We start from the raw sequence: 19,442 nt of genomic DNA on the forward strand, positions 1-19,442 counted from the left end.
GAGCTGCTGGCCTTACGAGGAAAGAGCCAGAGTAGATTATAAAACCCTCATCCTATAGGGTGTGTGTGTGTGTGTGTGTGTGTGTGTGTGTGTGTGTGTGTAATATAATAACACAAAAATTACTTCAATTTTGTTCAAAAAGAAGAGGTGTGCAGTAGGCACCTTTTGTTTCTTGTGAAAGATGCTGAATTCATTATGACAGAACAGAAACAGGTTGTTTTTTTTTTCTTTTTGGAGGTTAAAGGACTCGTAAGGATCATTTAGCTGAGATGAAAAAACTGATTTTGTCTTTAACCTTTTGTCCTTGGCCTCTTGTCGTTGACCTCTCCAGCCTTAGTTTCCCCATCTCTTTGCTTTATACTTTGGAGCATATGTGTCCTGTATCATAGCCAGTGTTTTCTAGAAGCAATCACTGGTTGAACAGAATGTCACTTGTCGGATTCAGCAGGTCCCGACTGCTTCACTCCCTAGTTACTAGAAGCTTCTCTGACCTTCTTCACTCTTGGACCTTCTTCCTTTCTTTTTCTTTCTTTTCTATTACAAGGGATATTTTAAAGGCACAGATGAATAACTGGGTAAAGGAAGAGGTATAAAGGGTGACGTCCGGAAGGGTCGTGAGCACAGGAGCTTCAGTCCCTGTGCAGCTGGGGCGTGGAGCCCTCCCCAAGTATGCATGCACTCACCAACCTGAAGCTCCAAGTTTTATCTTTTTTTTGAATAATTTATTCAGATTTCCTTAGGTAAGAGAGTGTGTGTGTGTGTGTATGTGTGTGTGTTTTACTTTTTTTTTTAATGTTTTGTTTTATTTTTTGAGAGACAGAACATGAGCAGGGGAGAGGCAGAGAGAGGGGGTGGGGGAGACAGAATCTGAAGCAGGCTCCAGGCTCTGAGCTGTTAGTACAGACCCCAACATAGGGCTTGAACTCACACACACAAGATGATGATCTGAGTCAAAGTCGGATGCTCAACCGACTGAACCACCCAGGTGCCCCTTTTTAAATGTAAGCTCTACACCCAACATGGGGCTTGAACTCCCAACCCTGAGACCAAAAGTCGTATGCTCTACAGACTAAGCCAGCCAGGCCCCCCTCTAAGTTTTGTTTTAAAGATCACTTTAAACTCCGGGTGATGGGATTTAGGCTGGGATAGGTTCGTAGTGGCACCCCAGCCTCAGCCGGGCCCTCCACCCAGCCCCTGAGGCCCCAGGGTCTCCACTGTTCAGGATGCAGGAGTGGCGCAGTGACCTGCCACAGCGGGAGGTTTGTCCTCTCCTCTGCACGACACTCTGAGTAAAGGGTTGGACTCTGGCAGCAGTCCTGCAGCACTAATGAAGTTTAGGAAGTGCTTAGCTGAAAAGGCCACAGTTCAGGTAATGGAACTGGTGTCAGACACATAATGGCTTCGAGAGTCTCTTCTACCTCATTTGGTAAGAAGAGCTTTTGCCCTCACATCCTCCGTAAAAGCTCAAGGAGAAAAGGATGTTCACCCAGCTATATATCAACCCTGTCTGTTGAGTAGGAGTTTTGGGAAACCATATGGAGAAGCACACTTTTTAAGAAGGCTTTGGGGACTGTTAATAGCAGGCTGGGCAGGGCGCAGGAAGAGGCTGCGAACGAGTGGGTTCCACAAGATGCTGCCAGGTGATAAAATATTAAAACCAATACCAACACTTGCTCTTCAAGGAATGGTCTTAATGATCGTGTCAGAGTTCTGGGCTCTGTGGTCAAATGGACAGGGAGCTTTGGGCTTTCTCAAAAATAGTTTAATGGGTGCCATGAATGGATGCCAAGAATGCTTAATGGGTGGCAAGCCCTGTGCTAACCTCTTACACATTATCTCATTTAATCCTCCTAACAATCCAACAAGGGAGGCACTATTATTATCTCCATTTTACAGATAAAGAAACTGAGGCTTGCCTAGGTCACACGGTTGTGATGTAGAGAAGCGTGGCTTGAAACTAGGCTTGGGGTTCTAATACCTGTGTTTTCTTCTTCTTTGGTAAAAAACTTACAGGAAAACAGAACATGTCCATATATAGTAAACGTTAGTACTCAAGAGTTTACAATGAGTTAACTCTGTCCCACCGATCCAGGCCCCAGTCCAGTGGCATTGCCTTTGCCAGCTTCTTATACTGCCTTCCAGTTGTATAGATGACACACACAGATAAGTGTGTGTTTGTATGTCTACACATGTGTTTACACATGGCTGCGTGTTATCTACCCTGTCTGTGCCTTGTTTTCTTTGTCGGCCCCTTAGAGACACTTAGGACTTTTGAGACTGTCTGGGTTTTTGGCCTTTCTGTATGTTTTGCCATCGGTAACAATGTTGTGATGAGCATCCTCAGACAAATGGCTCTGCGAATGTGTGTGAGCGACATTGTGCTTTTGATCACAAGAGCAAGATGATATGCAGGGACAGTTGGGTCACTCCTGAGTCATTGGCTCAGATACCCCACTTCTCTCCGGGCATTGGGGATGGCAATCAGGGAGCCACATGGACTCTTGGCTGTTAGACATCCCAAATGTACAACCTTAGGTTTGCTAGTGACAGATTTCACTGCCAGGTGCCCCATGAGCATTTCTGAATGAGAACAAGAATGTGGCCACAGGCGTTCCTCTCTGCAGCCACCGGTCTCATCACAGCCCCCTTGGGGCACCAGGCATTGTAAGGGTCATGCGTTAAGCCTGCACCCCCAGGCAGGTGGGGCCCCATGTGCCCAGCTCACTTAAGGAGGCAGGGCTAAGATCCAGAGAGATGAAGTGGCTTGCCCCAGGCCACACAGCAAACATGGTGGGGAAGGCGGTGGGGTGGGGCTGGAGCGAGGGCTTCTGTCCCTCTGCTCTGCTCCCTCCACTGCCCCATCTTGGCTCAACAAGTTCTGATGGACAGAGCTTTGCCTCTTCTCTAGCTTGTCCTAAGTCTTGAGAGCCCCTGAAGCCGTTAGTAGGCCTGGGGGAGAGAGTGCGAGCTGCCCTTTTGGCACCTGATTGCCTTCCCTTTGCTAGGGTGAAGCTGGCTTTTTGTCTCAGGAGGTTAGTGTTTTGTATAGAAACTGCTGCTGTCTTAGTATCAGTCAGGACATCCTTGGTGGTAACAAACAACCCCCAAAGTATACTGGCTTCATAGCAGGATTTATTTTGTACTTCCTCATGTACTCCCTGACTCAGGCTATTCCCCATGCCAGCCGTCCTCCCTGTAGTGAGTCAGTACCCCCATGCACTTTCATCTTGTGGCTTACCGCCACAGTGGGTGGCCCTCATGATTGCCATGGGGCGAGGTGCAGGGCTGGGAGGGGAGCGTGGAGCATGGGAGGATCACACACTGACTTTTGAATGCCTCGCTTGGTCACTTCCACTCATAACCCACTGGCTGGAGCTAGGCACGTGGCCACACCTAATTGCAAGGGCTTGGGCAGCATGGGGTGGGGGGGTTGGAGGAGGAGGTGTCACGTGGATAATCCTGAGCAGTACATGTCTCTGCCAAGTACGCAGGCCGGGAGGGCAAGTGAACATGGCTGTATTAAGCAGGGCAATAGCCACTGGCCTGAGGAGGCTAATTGTTAATAATAGATTTGAGGATCGGTGGTAGCTTTTGGGTGCTATTCAATTGCTAATTCATCTGCAGAGGACTTTTATTTTTCTTAATCATCTTCCTGCCAGTTAAAACAGATGTGCAGAGAACTCCACACAGCAAATGTAGACTTAACTTTGGTAAACTCATTATAAGATTATATATATATATATAAACACACAGTCTTGAATCTGCCTCCCAAGGCAAGCAACAGAACTTCACAGAGTTAACTGTTAATTTTTGGAGTCAGCACTCCATGCCAACAAACCTGGGTCTAATGGAGCTTTGGAAAAATGGAGCATTGAATTTCAGAGGTACAGTGCTCCACTTTTGTGCCGCGGCTGTCTAATCTCAACAAGGCACTTGTGCGCTGTACAGAGCCAGAGGGAAGGAGGAGGCCCTCTCACCACACAGGGTATGTGTGGATGGTGTGCAGGGAGCCTGGGGCTGGCCAGCCGGCAGCCCGACTCTCCCCATCTGCCCTAATGGAGCACTTGGTTCCTGGGTCAGCCTACTTCTTGTGGCCCCAATGCTCCCCGGGAATGCATCTGCCCTGAGAGGCCACCACACCCACCACTCAGCCTCTCCTCCGGGCCCAAACGCAGCCTGGAGGTCAGCCTGACCCCGGGGACTCCCAACTCCGGGCAGAAGCCCCATTACCCCTGCCAAGGTATGTGTCAGCCTAGAAGCAGCACTCCATGTTTTGGTAATTTGTAAGAGCCTAATCCTAGAAAGATTGCATGTTCCTGGTGGCTGGCTTGCCCCACCTCCAGGGAGCCCTCTGCACCTGCTGGGAGGCGGCACTGGGTGGGACCTCCCTACCCCCATCTACATCTGTCACTGCATATTTCTAGGCCCAGGTCAGACTCCAGCGAGTATGGCTTTCTCCCCTCTCCGAGCTTTGGTCCCCTACACCCATGAAGCTGCTGACCCAGCTTTTGATGGGAAAAGGAGGATCTTTGTGCAAAGTCAGGTGAAGAGGAGAGGAAGCAAACACCATGCTGTCTTAACAATGCAGCCATGACCCCCTTCTGAGCAAGCGGCAAGGAGACTGGGCCTTCGCACTCACAGCATTTGGAACAAAATCCCAAAATACCAGAGGCTCAGTATGAACCTCCTTTGCTGTCACCAGGAGGAAGTATGAATCATACAAAACACGCGATTTCCCTCGTCCCCAAACACTGCATAGATACTTACATTTAGTGGTGTTGTACATGTGCGAGATATTTTTAAAGAAATTCTTCTCTCGCTTTTTTTTTTCTAAACCAAAAACACCAGCTGTAAAACCCACGGCTTCCTTCCCCTCTAGGTCCGCCGTGGTAGGAGGCGGCAGCGGCGGCAGACAGCCTGCCCCCTGCACTCTGAGTCAGGCCTCCCTCTCGGCGGCTTGCTGCCTACAAAACAAACTTAAAAGCCAGTGAATGGCACTTAGGGGCCCGCAAGCACGCAGGCAGGCCTAAAATATTTGCAGAGGCACACACTCTGCTCACAGAATGAAAGGCCACTATGTAAATAGCTGGGCTCTGTTGGGGTGAGGCATCTTCAAAGGGGCTTCTGCTGGTCACATCGAGCCAGCGAGGATGCAAAGACATTCATTCAAAAGCAGCACGCAGGAACCACACCCTGACTTCCAGGCCCCAGAAGGTAGACTCAGAAAGGGACCACAGTCTGGGGTCCCGTGTTTCTTTTCCTCACTCTTTCTCCTTCGCTGCACAGTGCACAGGGGGGTTTTGTGACGGCTTACAATGTCAGCTTTCAGGGCTGGGCAGACATGATCAGTTTTCTCTCCTTTGGCAGGGGAAGGCCTTTCTGGAAGACACTCAAAAGGCAACCATAGTTACTAATGGAGCATGGCAAAGCATGAGACAGAGGTATTTATTACCCAGGCTGGACAAAAAAAGGAAGAACGTGAGATGGTTTTTGCATTAAGCTGCAAATATTAATTCCAAAGACTCCCAGGTGAGTTGGGGAGCAGCCCCCTCAGACGCACCTGATACCCCCTTGCAGTGTCCCCCCAAACTCCCACACAAACGTGAAAACTAGCAACAGCCCTGTGACCGTATGGAGGCTGCCAGCCAAAATTCAGGCAGAGTTTTCACCAACCACATTGTCCACTGGGATGCATTTAGAAAAACATTCTTGGAGTTCACACCATTTGTGTTGCCCCTCTGAACCAGAGCAGGACAGACAGCCCCCAGAAGGGAGAGAAATAGTTTTGTTCTACTCGGCCCCTTTGTCAGTGATGCTCTCCTGCCCAGCAGGCAGGTATGGTCTTCCGGTCAGGCACAGCCTTGTGTCATCCTCCTTTCTCTGCCTCTCTCCAAAGCAATGACTGTGACTTCCAGCATGCGCCACAGTGAAAGAAGGGCTAACGGTGTGCATTGTTTCTTCGGATGTTTAATCGCTGGAGGAACCTCAGCTGGTCTACAAGGTAAGGGGGCGGGGAGTGGCTGCTCAAAGGGCTGCAGACCACCCTGGGCTCCCGGGCCTCACCAGAGTCCAAGAGTGGAGCAGAAGAAATGTCGGCTGGTCCAGCGATAGCGCAGGTGATGCTCAGCAGACATGAGCACCTGAGCTAAGCAGGCTAAGCTCCACAGAGGAAACTGCCAGTGCCCAAGTGGGAGGCTTTGGACGCCACACTGACCTTGTGTGACAGACAAGGCTGAGCCTGGATAGAGGGCTCTCCGTGCGAATACCAGCAAGGGGCCAATGAAAAGAGGGTAGAGCCTGAAAGAGAGGAAGACTACCTGCCAGATGTGGGAGAGTGCATCTCTCTGTACATTGCTCTTCTACAAGAAACAGATCCTCAGATAGTGGCTGCCCCATGTCTCTGGAAAGATGCAAGAAGATATGGCCTCACTGAAAGTGGCTAAAGAAGGAACTAGAAGGACGAAATAGTCTGAGCTGAGAAAGGAGATACAAAGACAGCTGGTTAACGTCAGGTAGCATAAAGTACCCAAAAAAGAGAAGAGCCAGATCAAAGCTGCATTTGAAGAGAGTAAGGGCAGAACTAAGAAAGAGCCTGTTAACCAAGGAGGAGAAGAAGCCACAAACTTCTTGTTCTCGGGGTCCCTTTAGCCCCTTGAAAGTTACTGAGGATGACAGAGAGCTTTAGTAGCTCTTGATATGTCTATAGGTGGAATTAAAATGGAGAAATTTTAAACATATTCAAAGTTATTTGAAAACAATAGCAACCCCTTTGCATGTTAATATAACATTAATGAAAAATAACCATGTTAAAAATTTTTTAATGAGAAGAGAGTCACAGGCCTTTTGCAGATTGTTTTAATGTCTATCTAACCAGAAGCTGGTTCTACTCTCATTGTTGCTGCTTTATTTATTTAAAAAATGTTTTAATACTTGCTTATTTTTGTGTGTGTGTGTGTGTGTGTGTGTGTGAGAGAGAGAGAGAGAGAGAGAGACTGCGCGAGCAGCAAGAGAGAGGAGGCAGCGCGTAATCTGAAGCAGGTTACAGGCTCTGAGCTGTCAGCACAGAGCCTGATGCGGGGCTCAAACTCACTACCTGTGAGATCATGACCTGAGCCGCAGTTGGACGCTTAACCGACTGAGCCACCCAGGTGTCCGGTTTTATTTTTTATTGAGCTGTAACTACTGTATTAGTTTCAGGTGTACATTGATTTGATACATGTATATAAGGCAAAGTGATCTAGTTAACCTCCATCAGCACATGTAGGTACAAACTTGTATGTGTGATGAGAACTGTTAATATCTACTCTCTTAATAACTTTCAAGTATATAATATATTATTGACGATGATCACCGTGTGATACATTACATCTCCAGAACTTAACATGTAACAGGATTTTGTACCTTTAGACCACCCCACCCCACCACTCCTGGCAACTACCTCTGATCTGTGTCTGTGGTGTTCCTTTTCTTTATTTTTTTAAGATTTCACATGTAAGTGAGATTATAAGATATTTGTGATGTCTGCTTCTCTTTCTGACCTATATTACTGATCATAATGGCCTTAAAGTCTATCCATGTTGTCATAATTGGTAAGATTTCCTTTTTCTTTTTTTATGGCTGAATAATACCCCAACATGGATGCGTGTGTGTGTGTGTGTGTGTGTGTGTGTGTGTGTGTGTGTATACACACACACTACATTTCTTTACCCACTCAGCCTTCAGTAGACACTAATGTGGTTTCCAATATCTTGGCTACTGTAAGTAATGCTGCAATAAACATGGGGGTGTGCATATTTTTTCAGACTAGTATTTTTGTTTCCTTCAGATAAATACCCAGAGGTGGAATTGCTGGGTCACATGGTAGTAGCATTTTTAACTTAAACAGGAACCTCCACACTGTTTGCCACAGTGGCTGCACAAACTTACCTTCCCAGCAGTGCATGAAGGTTCCCTTTTCTCCACCTCCTTGCCAACACTTGTTATTTCTTGTCTTTTTGATACTAGCATATCATTTGGTAACAGGCATGAGGTGAGAGCTCACTGTCGTTTTAATTTGCACTGCCCTGATATTGAATGATGTTGAGTACCTTTTCTTGTGATGTCTGTTGGCCATTTGTAGGTCCTTGGAAAACATGTCTCTGCCCACTTTTTAATCAGATATACACATATATATGTATATATGTTATATTTGCTATTGAATTGTAGGAGTTCTTTATATATCTTGGATATTAACCCCTTATCAGATATGAGTTACAAATATTTTCTCCCACTCAGTGTGTTGCCTCTTCACTCTGTCTGTGATGGCTTTCTTCAGTGCGCAGCAGCTTTTTAGTTTGATGCGGTCCCGTTTGTTTATTTTCGCATGCACTGCCTTGGCTTTTGGTGTTGAATCCAAACATCACCAAGATGCATGTTAGGAGACTCGCTGCCTAGTTTTCTTCCAGTTTTATGGTTTCAGGTCGGGTCTCACATTCAAGTCTTCAACCCATTTTGAGTTAGTTTTTGTGTTTGGTGTAAGAGTGGTCCAGCTTATTCTTTTGCATGTGACCGTCCAGTGTTCCCAGCACCATTTATATTCTTGTCTCCTTTGTTGTAAATTAACTGACCATATAGAAGTTGTTTACTTCCAGGTTCCTTATTCTGCTACACTGATTTATGTGTATTTTTATGTCAATACCATACTGTCAGCTTTTCACCAGAGTATGAAGTAGACTTGTCGTTACGACCTGTATTTTGTTGAGGTACTCTCCCTCTATACCCACCTTGTTGAGAATTTTTACTGCAAGTGTTGAGTTTTGTCAAGTGCTCTTTCTGCATCGTTCGAGATGACCTTACCTCTATCCTTCATGTTGTTAATGCGGTATGTCCCGTTGATTGACTTGTAGGTGTTGAACCATCCTTGCATCGCCTGAATAAATCCCACTGGATCATGGTTTATGATCTTTCTAGTGTTTCTCTGAATTTGGTTGAATTTTGTGGAGAACTTTTGCATCTGTGTTCACTGGGGATATGGGATTCTAATTTTCTTTTCTTGTGGTGTGCTTTTCAAGTGTTGGTCTCAGGGTGATGCTAGCTTCATAAAATGAGTTTTGAAGTGTTCCCTCCTCTACTGTTCTCTGGAAGAGTTTGAGAAGCATCGGTATTGAATCTTCTTTAAATTTTGGTAGAATTCTCTGGTCCTGGGAAGTTTGTGATGAATGATTCAATCTGTTCAAGTTTTCTAGTTCTTGACTCAGTCTTGGTAGCTTGTATGTTTCTAGGAACGTATCCATTTCTTTGAGGTTGTCCAGTTTATTGGTATACCATCGCTCATACTGGTCTCTTAAGATCCCTTTGTAGTTCTATGATGTCAGCTGTGATTTCTCTTTCATTTGAGTCTATTCAAGTCCTCTTTTTTTCCTTGGTGAGACTTGCTAACAATTTACCAATCTTGTTTATTTTCTCAAAGAACCAGATTTTAGTTTCATTCATCTTCCCTATTGTCTTTTTAGTCTCATTTTCATTCATTTCCACCCTGAACTTTGCTATTTCCTTCCTCTACCAACTTTGCGTTCTTTTTCTAATTCCTTGAGGTATAAAGTAGGGCTTTTAATTTGAGTTGTTATTTGCTAATACATGCATTCATTCTCTGTGAATTTCTCTCTTCCTTCCTTCCTTCCTTTCTTTCTTTCTTTTTCTTTGACTCTGGTTATTAGGTAGCATGTTTTTAAATCTCCACATTACCTATAAATTTTCCAGTTTCCCTCTTGTAACTGATTTCTAGTTTCATACTACTGTGATTAGAAAATGTGATTGTGATAGGATTTCAAACTTCTTAAATGTATTATTAAGCCTTGTTTTGTGGCCTAACATTAACTATAAGAATTGGTTAAAAGATACAGAAGATAAAAAGATGTAAAATGTGGCACCAAAACCAGTGTAGTGGAGGAAGTAACAACATAGAGCTCTAGGGTGCACTCAAACTCAAGTTGTTACCAACTTAAAATTGACTGTTATTCTAAGTTGTCCTAGGCAAGCCTCATGGTAACCACAAAGCAAAAACCTACAGTAGACACACAAGATAATGAAAAAGGAACGGAAGTATACAAGGATAGAGAATCATCAAGTCACAAAGGAGGAAAGCAAGAGAAGAAAAAGGAATAAAGGAACCAAAAACAGCCAGACAACAGTGAAAAATGGTAATGAGTACATACCTACCAAGAAGACATTAACGGAGTTCTCCATCTCCCTTGTTTAAGCCACTCAGTGTATCCTGTTATGTCAACCAGGGCCAAAACATGGACACTCTCTTTTTTTAGATCTTTGTAGTATATGACATTTTAATGATGACTATGTATAATACTTCTATAATCAGAGCGTCTGCCTCCAATTTCAGATTTTGAACTGAGAAGACACAAAAGGGAGGACAAGGGTACCCACCAGGCATGGCTATCACAGCACTGGTTTTACTCCTCATTAGTAAATGTGGAGCTTCCCTCCTGCCGCCTGCTTGGTCACAGCCCCACCTCCACCCAGTGCTGTCCTGTGTGGTCAGCTTGCCTTGAGGGGACCCCTAGCCTGCGGCTGCTTTAACGGAGGAAACTGGTGGGTCCGGATTCACTCGGTCACCACTAGGGTCTGGTGTGCAAAGACGTCGGCAGGGCCATCTCCCTACGTCCCACACATCTGGTTCAGGCCTAGTCCAACAGGCCAAATGTGGTGTTTCTAACTGTCTCCCCCCCAACCGGAAAGCCCAACCAGCCTGCCGTGAGGACACCTGCAAGCAGCTGGCGCGCCTGCGCAAACTCTGGCCCCTCATTCACCGGGCCAGCTCGGCAGCGCTTGCTTACAAGCCGGATTAAATAACAAACTGCCCTGGGAGTCCCTCTAAAACAGGCTTTTTCCAACAATTTTCCACTGGGAAAGCCATCCTGCTTGTCCTGCTTCGCTCGAGGGGTGCCTACTGTTGGACGTCAGGGTGGTAACCGGCAGTGGTGGAGGAGCAGGGACCCAGGGGAGGAGGGCCTGGACTTGCAGCAGGCAAGGCCACCGAGGGGGGCTGGGAAGTTCAGGATAGCAGCGCTCTGCACGGCCACGAGCTCCGATCCTGGTCAAATCCACTGAGCCGGATCCACCCCTCTCGGCAGAACTGCTTGGAGGCCTTTGACTTTCCAGCAAGTAGCAGGCTTTGGTCCCCGAGGAACGCCGCCGCCAGCCCTGTGTGCTTCTGCAGCCATCACTTGGCCCATTAACCTAGTCGGGAGGGCCTGCAAGGGATCAGAACCCAATTTAGGTTGCAGAGAGATTAAGGAAAAGAGATCTTGACATAGAGGTGGTAGGTCTAGACACTCAGAAAGTAGCTACCGTGACTTCAGCTTCCTGTGCTTCAAGAGGTGGCCCTCTGCAGTTCTGCTTCCACAGGTTTCCAGAATACAGGAGGAACCGGGGAAAGGACTAGCATTTCAAAGCGCCTCCTCTGTACTGCACTGTACCTGCAGCGCATCATTTGACCTTCCTGACGTGCCAAGGACAGCTATTACTCCACTTGTCATACCTGAGGGGACCAAAGCTCAGAAAGGTGAAGTCACTTGCCCAAGGGCTAACTGGCCGACAACAGCAGGAAGACAGTCCAACGATCATGATGGAATTCATGGAGTTCATGTCTGCTTTCTCACCTGTAACGTGGAGGTGATCCCTTTTCTCTGCGGAGGTTTAGAGAAGACAGTGTATGTACCGTGCCCAGCGCCTGGCTGAGCACACGGGGTGCCAGTGACCAGCTAATCCTGGGGCAGTCTGATGGGCCCAAGGGAGCGGGGAGGACTCTTGGCCCTTGCCCCCTTGTTCAAGCCCAAAAAAGGAGGTGAGCAGAGGTGTGAGAGGGAGGCCGGGACTGGTTCAGTCCTTGTATCACATGACCATAGTCCTGTGACAGTTACTTACTGTTACTTACCCCCTCTATGGTTCAGTTCCTCACCTGTGAATGCATGAATGATAGGAGGCATGTGCCTTATGGGGGGCGGGGGGGCAACGTGAGGGTCAGCTAAGATTTCAGTCCCTGCTGCGGCTCTGGAAGTGACTTCTGTTTTTTTCCTCACTTTTTAGAAAAATCAGAACAATTTATTCAAGAGTGTCACAACAAGTAAATATGGTCTTGCAGAGAGTAACTTTTCTGAGTTCTATTTCAGAGCAACCCTATCAGATCTTTATCATCAAACTTACACTGGCTGTTCTTACGTCCTCCATGCTGGCTCTTCACCCCACTCTAATAATCTGTAGTTTCTATGCCTCTTGTACTCTAAACAGCTCTCACGCTCTCTATTGATCTCTTAATAACTAATCTTTACAGATTGTTTCTCTCCTCTTGCTTTCCAATTTCCACCACCTCCTGTTTTTCACCTTCGCCGGTGGCCAGGAAGAGTTAAAACTAAGACAGAGGGCCCCTCGACCTGTCTTTTGAAGGCCCCTACTCGGTTCTCCAGAGAGGAGCTGAGACTTTCCTCTGTGACCCTGAAAAGACCCCACACTTTATTTCCTACAGGGCCTCGCCGCTGTAACGTTGGAGCATCCAAAGAGCCCATTTGGATGGGAAAGTGGGCCAAGGGTCACTGCAACAGAACCACTCCGAGGAGACCGGGGGTCTTGGCGTTTTAACAACCGTTTCTGGTGAGAAACTGTCTTGTCTGTCTCCCAGACTCCACACCTACCCACCCGAGGTTCAGCAGAAGCACAGGTGTTCCCTCTGAGGAGCACGCCTAGGGGGGGGCCCGGCCCGGGAGGAGGGGTGCTCGGGGGGCTGTGACACACAGCATTCCTTTCACTTGAGGCATCCAAGCCCGAGAAGCTGCGGCCTCCCCTGGGGACCATGACATAGCCACGGCCGGGAACAGAGCCGTGTCCACGCGTCCTCCTCCAGAGGAAACCCCGTCCCGGCCCCTGGGCGAGGGCTCTCTGTGCCAACGCTCTGCCACCCCTCCCGCGCTCCTGGCAGACAAACACCCAGGCGGCGGTCTGGTAGGATGTGTTTATATTTACACAGTACATCTTAAAGCAATGGCTACATTGGTCATACATATTAGAAACCATAAAAAAAAGTTAAGGACTAAAATGTACATCATACACTTGTATATATATTTTTTACACAGAGGTAAAAAGGCTTATTATAAAAAAATCAATACAACAGGGTGTTTTTTTTTAGTATACAGGTAAAGAATGAATTATGCTTCAGGCACTTTAATTTGTTAATGTGAGCAAATAGCTTGGGGTGGAGGGTGGTCAGAGGAAGCTTCCAAACAAATCTTTTGGTTAATGTTTTGTTACCACAGATACAAAAATAAAATCTGAATAATTTCTCTCAAATGATTGATGTCAGTATGGCAAAGCTGACTGGGAAAATACTACACACTGTTCAACTGCAGTGTGCAATTAGAGAGTCGTATTTACATATATGTCCCCATGGCTGTCCTTGTGCCCTTAACCGCTGCCTTCACAAACCAAAACGTATATGCAAAGTAAGACTCACTAGCATAACTCTTCAAAAGGGTGGAAAAGGACAAGGGGTAAAGGAAGATAGAAACAAGGAACAACTAAATAGAGAATACAAACAAAAAGCGGGGGGATGTGTGTATTCTTACTGAAATAAATAGGGGCCCTTGAACTGAGGTCTAACCAAACATATATTAGTGTTGTGCTTTGTAGAGAGGAGACCTTGAGAAAGGGCCTGAGGAAATACCTCAGGGTTGGGGGGTGGGGGGACAATGGCCTCCCGACAGCATCCGGAGGCTGGCTGAAGGTTTTCTAGATGTTCCCCAGGCTGGGAAGCAGTTCTATTTTCTTCCATCACCAGACTGACAGCTCTCTGCAACTTTTCCAAACTGAAAGGCCACACCAGTCGCTCCAACAAATGAAAACGTCTACCAACTAACTCGTAAGCACACTGGGTATTTACACCGACGGTCTGACTAAAGAAGTGTGCTCAGATGAGCCGAAAACATTCCAGGAAGGTAAGCATGGCTTGTACTGTCCCAATATGATTGGCAGACTGGAGAAAAGTCCCTTTCCTTGAAGACTGATGTCCTGTGTGCAACAGAGAAGGGATGGGGGGCGCGGAGATAGAGGGCAGGCTGTGCCCTTAGCTGGCAACTATCAAAGGAAGATCATGGTGGGAAGAATGGCCAGCTTTGTCAAGCCTGTCCCCTCCGGTCTCCATGACGTTCTGATTGTACTATGCTAGGTACCACTCACTCTTCACTTTTCTTTCTGCGACAAGATTTGGCTACTCCTTGCAATAGATTAGAAAAATACTCTTTTCCAGCTAATTAGAAGCCTCCTACATGGCAAGGCGACAGGTAGACCCAGACTGCTGACCTAACCATCACTGCACCCAAATGGGCAAGTCTGGCTTTGGAGATGCAGGAGAAAGACACTTAGGCATTGGAAGGGTTTTTACATATGGCCTTGTTTTTTCCCCCAAGTATAAACAAAGAATTTGGTGATGTGAAATTCAGTCCAGGATGAAAACAAGAACAGAAACCCACAAACAAAATGCAACCCACCACTCCTGAAATTTATGACATTTAAAATTTCCCCGTTAATAGAAAATAGCCAGTGGGGCGTGGGAGGACGCTCCTTTTAATTTTCTTTACCACAACCTTAGCGTTTCTCAACTGGAACTCTTTGGAGAACACTGGTTTGTGTGTGAATAGACTATTTCGTTTGTAAAACAACAAGCGAAACCTCATTAGTGTTTTCTTCTAATATTGCTAAATTTTTAGAAGTGGTGGTGACACAGTTTTAAAAAGTTCTACTTTAGGGGTAACTGGGGAAGCTCAGACAAACCTGAAACCCCCCTTTTCTAGCCCTGGTCCAAGAGGATGCAATGCAGTTTATGGAATTTTCCTGATTCACACAAGTTAATCTGAAGTTAAGGCTAAATTCTCAGTCATTTTATGGGTGAAAGTTTTGCATCAGTAAATAATTGACAGGGTTTTGGGTGGAGGGCACAGAAAATGATGACGGGCTCTGAACATAAACTGCCGCCTACTTGGGAAATTTGGGTTTACGAAAGTTAAAGCGATCTCGGTTTGGGGTAGAAGTCTGTTAACTAGCTCACCTCCTGTACGGAATCTGACTGCAGGTTACAATACTTGGAGGAGGGTTTCATCGTTCTGACATTACCTCTCCGCAGGAACCTGCTGCTCCTTAGCAACTGGCAAGACAATGGGAGAGGAAGATGGTCTTGGAGAAACCAACTACAACACCCACCCCAGATCAGCAGTTCTGACTGCAGGTGCCTTTGCACTAGAAGAGGTGGGTAGGAAAGACATGAAATCAACGCATGTATAAGACAGTTAGCTTGATTACAGATCGTTAATAACACGAGTGTCTGTGCGGAGGTTCCATTCCCTAGAACACCGTGTGCGTTCGTGTATGGGTGTGTGATTGATGCAGAGTGGGTGGCTGGTGGGGAGATCGTGGGGGGAAAGGGGAAAGTGCAGAGTTCACCAGGCGGGCTCCCCAGGCTGGAATAGCGCCTCAAGGTACCAGGGAGCCGGAAAGACGGTGAGAGTATGTCAGAGACCACAAGTTCCCCTGTGGCTGTGGGAGGAGGAAAGGAGGGAGAGAAACTGAGTCACACGGCCGCTTTGTGCTTCCCCCCGCAGCACCTGCACATCACCCCGCAGTGGTAGCAGGCCCGAAGGGGCAGGTAACAGCACATACAGGGGGCCAGGAAAGACAAGGCAATAAGAGCCATCCACCGGAGGCAAAACTTCTCGTCGCTAGTATCGCACGAGCACGGGTCTGTATAGTCTCCCTCGGGGTCCGACATACAGTGATAGAGCATGCTGTCCGCACACCACATACAGCTCACCCGGCGGATGCAAGTTCTCACGGAGTCGGGCGCGTCCTGACAGTGGCCCCTCCGGTTGTCCTCGTGGTTGAACATGTCCCTGCAGTACTCGCACCGGGAGCGCTCACCGTCCTCCTTCCGCCGCCGGGACTTGCCGCGGGACGGCTGGGTCTTGATCACGCCACCCCCGCGCCCTTTGGGGTCCTCGCCGAGGCCAAAGTCTGAGGAGTCCACGTACGGGTAGTTGTAGTCGTGCTTGGGGACCTCGCCCTTGGCGAAGCGCACGTAGGAGTCGGCGTCCTCCGAGGCGTCGGGGGCCTTGCCCCGCACCGGCGCGTGCCGGTAGTCCTCGTAGCCCGTCAGCCAGATCTTCTCCCTGGGGTTGATGCGCACGATCTCCTCGTCGTCGTCCGGGAAGCTCACCTGGCGGTAAGGCCTTGGCATCGGCTGCCCGGGGAAGAGGAGACAGGATTTGTAGCGGCACCGGAAGGGGGAGGAGAAAACCCTCCACCGCGTACCTTTCGCCCTGACCCCTCCTATAGCCACCAAACACCCCCTGGGTTGAAGGTGTGTTTCAAATTGTGGTTCTCGATCTACCCCTGGGTCGGGAAATCTTTTTTCCCATTTGTGGAAGTACTACCATATGGGGAAAGTATGTGTACTGCAAAAAAAAAAAAAAAAAAAATGCACTTTGAATTTTCAGCGGCTGGACCCGCCTAGATCAGGAAGCAGAACTTGAGAGGGAGGCCTCCCCAGGACACTGCTCCCCTCCCTTGAGTTCCCTCCTACTCTAAGGTGCCCAAGGACCACCCTCCTGATCGCTAACAGATCAGTTTCACCTGTTTTTGTACAGGGTGTTCTCTAAGACCTTTTTCTTTTTTTCCAGTGAAACAAAAATACTGGCGTGTCCTGCATGTTGCAAGGGTAGCTAGCCTGTGTGAGTATCTGTGTGGAGTATGTGCATTCCAGACCACAACAGAAGATGCATTTTGCACTGTGGGTCATGTTCAATATAGCAGACAGGAATATTAGGAGCTGTGATACGAGTACTTGTCATCTGGCTGGAAGATACGGAAAGGGCAGGAGGGCAGGTCTGGGTTTGCAGACCGCCTGGGTTTGCATCCTGCCAGGATCTCACAGATGCTGGAGGGCGAGGTGGAATGGTGGATGGTGAAGCTCAGGCAGGCTGGACCCGAGAGCCACGCCCCTTAGCCTTCAAAGCCCCCAGACCTGCATTCTACCCAAGGGTGACACTGTCATCTCTGTGGGTCACCTCGCCACTCCCTGCAACAAGGCCTTGTCTGGAGTGACAGGTGCTGAATGTTATCTCCCCGGCACACCCTACTTGTGACAGTGTGAGGTCTTCCCCTCCTCAGGTCCTCTGGACAGCTCTGAGTGAACCCACTGGAAGGAAAGCTGCAGACCGAGATCCTCTACCAGACAGCACAGGGCTACCACGAGAACGGAGAGCCTCTGCGCGGTGTCCCCAGAACTGTCACACAGGATGCGGCTGACACCTGCTGCCGATGCCGTGAGCAGAGTATTGCCACAGCATTTACCCCATGGTAGTTAAAGTTATCCATCACAGCCACCAGATGGTGAGCTCTTGGAGGGCAGGGGCCACGTCTCACACATGTTGCCTAATTCCTGTTAGATTCTTGAGAGTTTCTCAGACTTTTCGCAGATTAATAAAAACAAATCTTGGGAGCAGAAATAGATTTTGCTAATTATTTTGTGATGTAAGGTGACTCAAAAGGTTAATTCCCTTCTAGCTACCATGTGATTTTTATTATATACACATATTTTTTGAGAGAGTGTGAGAGAGAGGGGCAGAGAGGAAGACAGAGGATCTGAAGCAGGCTCTGTGCTGAGAGCAAAGAGCTCAATGCAGGGCTTGAACCCATGAGACCATGACTTGAGTCGGATGCTTAACCAACTGCGCCACTTAAGAACCTCTGCCGCTCTCCTGCTTGTGTTCTCTCTCTCTCAAAAATAAATATTAAAAAATAATTTTAATGCCAAAATATTAGGAAACACACAATAAAAATTTTAAGAATCTTATAAATCCAACTTTATGTTAACAAAACCAAACCAAAGCAACCCCCCATTGCCCTGTGCTCCTTCTTTCTTAAGCAGACCGGTGGCACCTGCCCCCGACCCCCCACCCCGACCCTGGGCACCAGTCCATGCCCTGCAGTTTGGGAACCTGCTCTGCACAGCCGCTTAATAAATATTTGTTGAATTACTGAATTCCAGACTCCAGCCCCATCTCCCCAAGCAAGCCTGGGCCTGGGCCTGTGATGCCAGGGTGCCCGAGCCAAGCAGGAGGCATTCTTTAGTCCTGACCCTGGCTCTGGGCTTTCACACAAAGCCAGGAAGCCCTTTGGATAGAAAGGCAGGAGCGTGCACAGCACCCCGGGTGGACGCACGCCTGCATTTGAGACTTGTTCCATCAATGACTCTAAGCCTCAGCCTTCTCCTCCATCAACTGGGGAAACTAAGGACCTGTCCTGGGGGGGTCATTTGTGAGGAATCCGTGAAATGAAGCACATACAAGATTTAGCAAGGGGTCTGGCACACAGAAAACTAAGTAAGGACGAGCTGCCGTCACCACCGATTCGGGGAACAGAGGAAGCCTGGGCTTGAGCGTCGGGCCACATGAAAGGAAGGGGAGGCTGTTCCAGAATCAGGAACCATCCACCCCGTGCCCTCAGAGGAGCCAGACTGCTGCCCACCTGTTCGAGGTGATAGTGGTCCGTGGGGTATGGGTCGTGGAGGTGGCCCAGGGTATAAATCCTCCGGTGCTCACAGGATGTGGGAGAGGAGATTGTCCGAGTAGGTTGTTCCCTCTTCTGGGAGGAATTAGAAGAACTGTCTGTAGCTGTCTGTTTAGAGGGAGGTAACCAAGAGTTAATTACAACAAAAACAAAACCCAAACCCACACACCAAAACCTAACACGCCTTCTCCCCCTACTTGTGGTGTCTTGCTGGCCTTCCCGAAATCTAGAGTTTATCTTGGCCGTGGGAGGCAGAAGGACCCCTGAAGGGCCAGACTGTCTACACATGATGCGGTTGGCGCAAAGGGCAGAGAACGCCAGCCACCAGACCCTGGAAAGATGGGCTTGTTTTTTTTAATGTGGGAGCAGCCGCCAGGCTTTGGGGAAAGGGCTCACTCCATCAGGCCTCCTGCGGGTGCAGCCCAGTTTGATCAAGAACAGATTCCCCCCAACTCCCACCCCCAGAAGCCCTGCTGGCAAGGGGCTCTGGTGAGCAGGGGTGATGCAACCAAGCAAAGATCAAACCCTGTGTTTCTGTGTGGAGCTGACCTTGGGAAAGCGTCAGCAATAAGGACACCTCAAGGGTATCGCAGCACTGGCTTTCCAGGAAGAGCTGTTGTAATCTTTGGGTTGAAGGCAAGCCTTGGAGGTCACTGTAAGCCAGAAGCGAGAGAGAGGGCTGCACAGAGAATGAAGGCCGCTATCTGTCGGACCTGAGTGCAAAGCTCCTCTCTGTTCAGATTGGAGCCTCTGTGACAGGGGCTTTGGAAGGTGATCTGATGTACGGTGGCCACCACCCTTAAAACCAAGAATCCTCAGAACCACCCATCCGCCCTCGG

At 48.2% G+C, this 19,442-nt stretch overlaps 1 protein-coding gene and 1 long non-coding RNA gene across 3 annotated transcripts in view; one reads left to right on the plus strand and one right to left on the minus strand.

The window, feature by feature from the left end:
* Positions 1–5,373: 5,373 nt before the first annotated feature.
* On the plus strand, positions 5,374–12,693 carry LOC115289893. The gene is made up of 3 exons (XR_003907857.1): positions 5,374–5,529; positions 5,897–6,001; positions 12,518–12,693. It is a non-coding gene; the product is annotated as an uncharacterized LOC115289893 (long non-coding RNA).
* A 293-nt stretch (positions 12,694–12,986) lies between these two features.
* The window catches only part of SPRED2 (sprouty related EVH1 domain containing 2), a 110,917-nt gene continuing 104,461 nt past the window's right edge, over positions 12,987–19,442 (minus strand). For both annotated transcript variants that reach the window (XM_029937488.1, XM_029937489.1), the window contains exons 5-6: positions 18,562–18,711; positions 12,987–16,273 (exon numbers count right to left, since the gene is read on the minus strand). In XM_029937488.1, coding sequence (XP_029793348.1) covers positions 15,608–16,273; positions 18,562–18,711 — 816 coding nt within the window. In that variant the 3' untranslated portion in view covers positions 12,987–15,607. The remainder of the gene's footprint in view (positions 16,274–18,561; positions 18,712–19,442) is intronic.

The sequence above is a fragment of the Suricata suricatta genome, chromosome 4, assembly GCF_006229205.1.
Source record: "Suricata suricatta isolate VVHF042 chromosome 4, meerkat_22Aug2017_6uvM2_HiC, whole genome shotgun sequence".
NCBI classification, from domain to species: Eukaryota; Metazoa; Chordata; class Mammalia; order Carnivora; family Herpestidae; genus Suricata; species Suricata suricatta.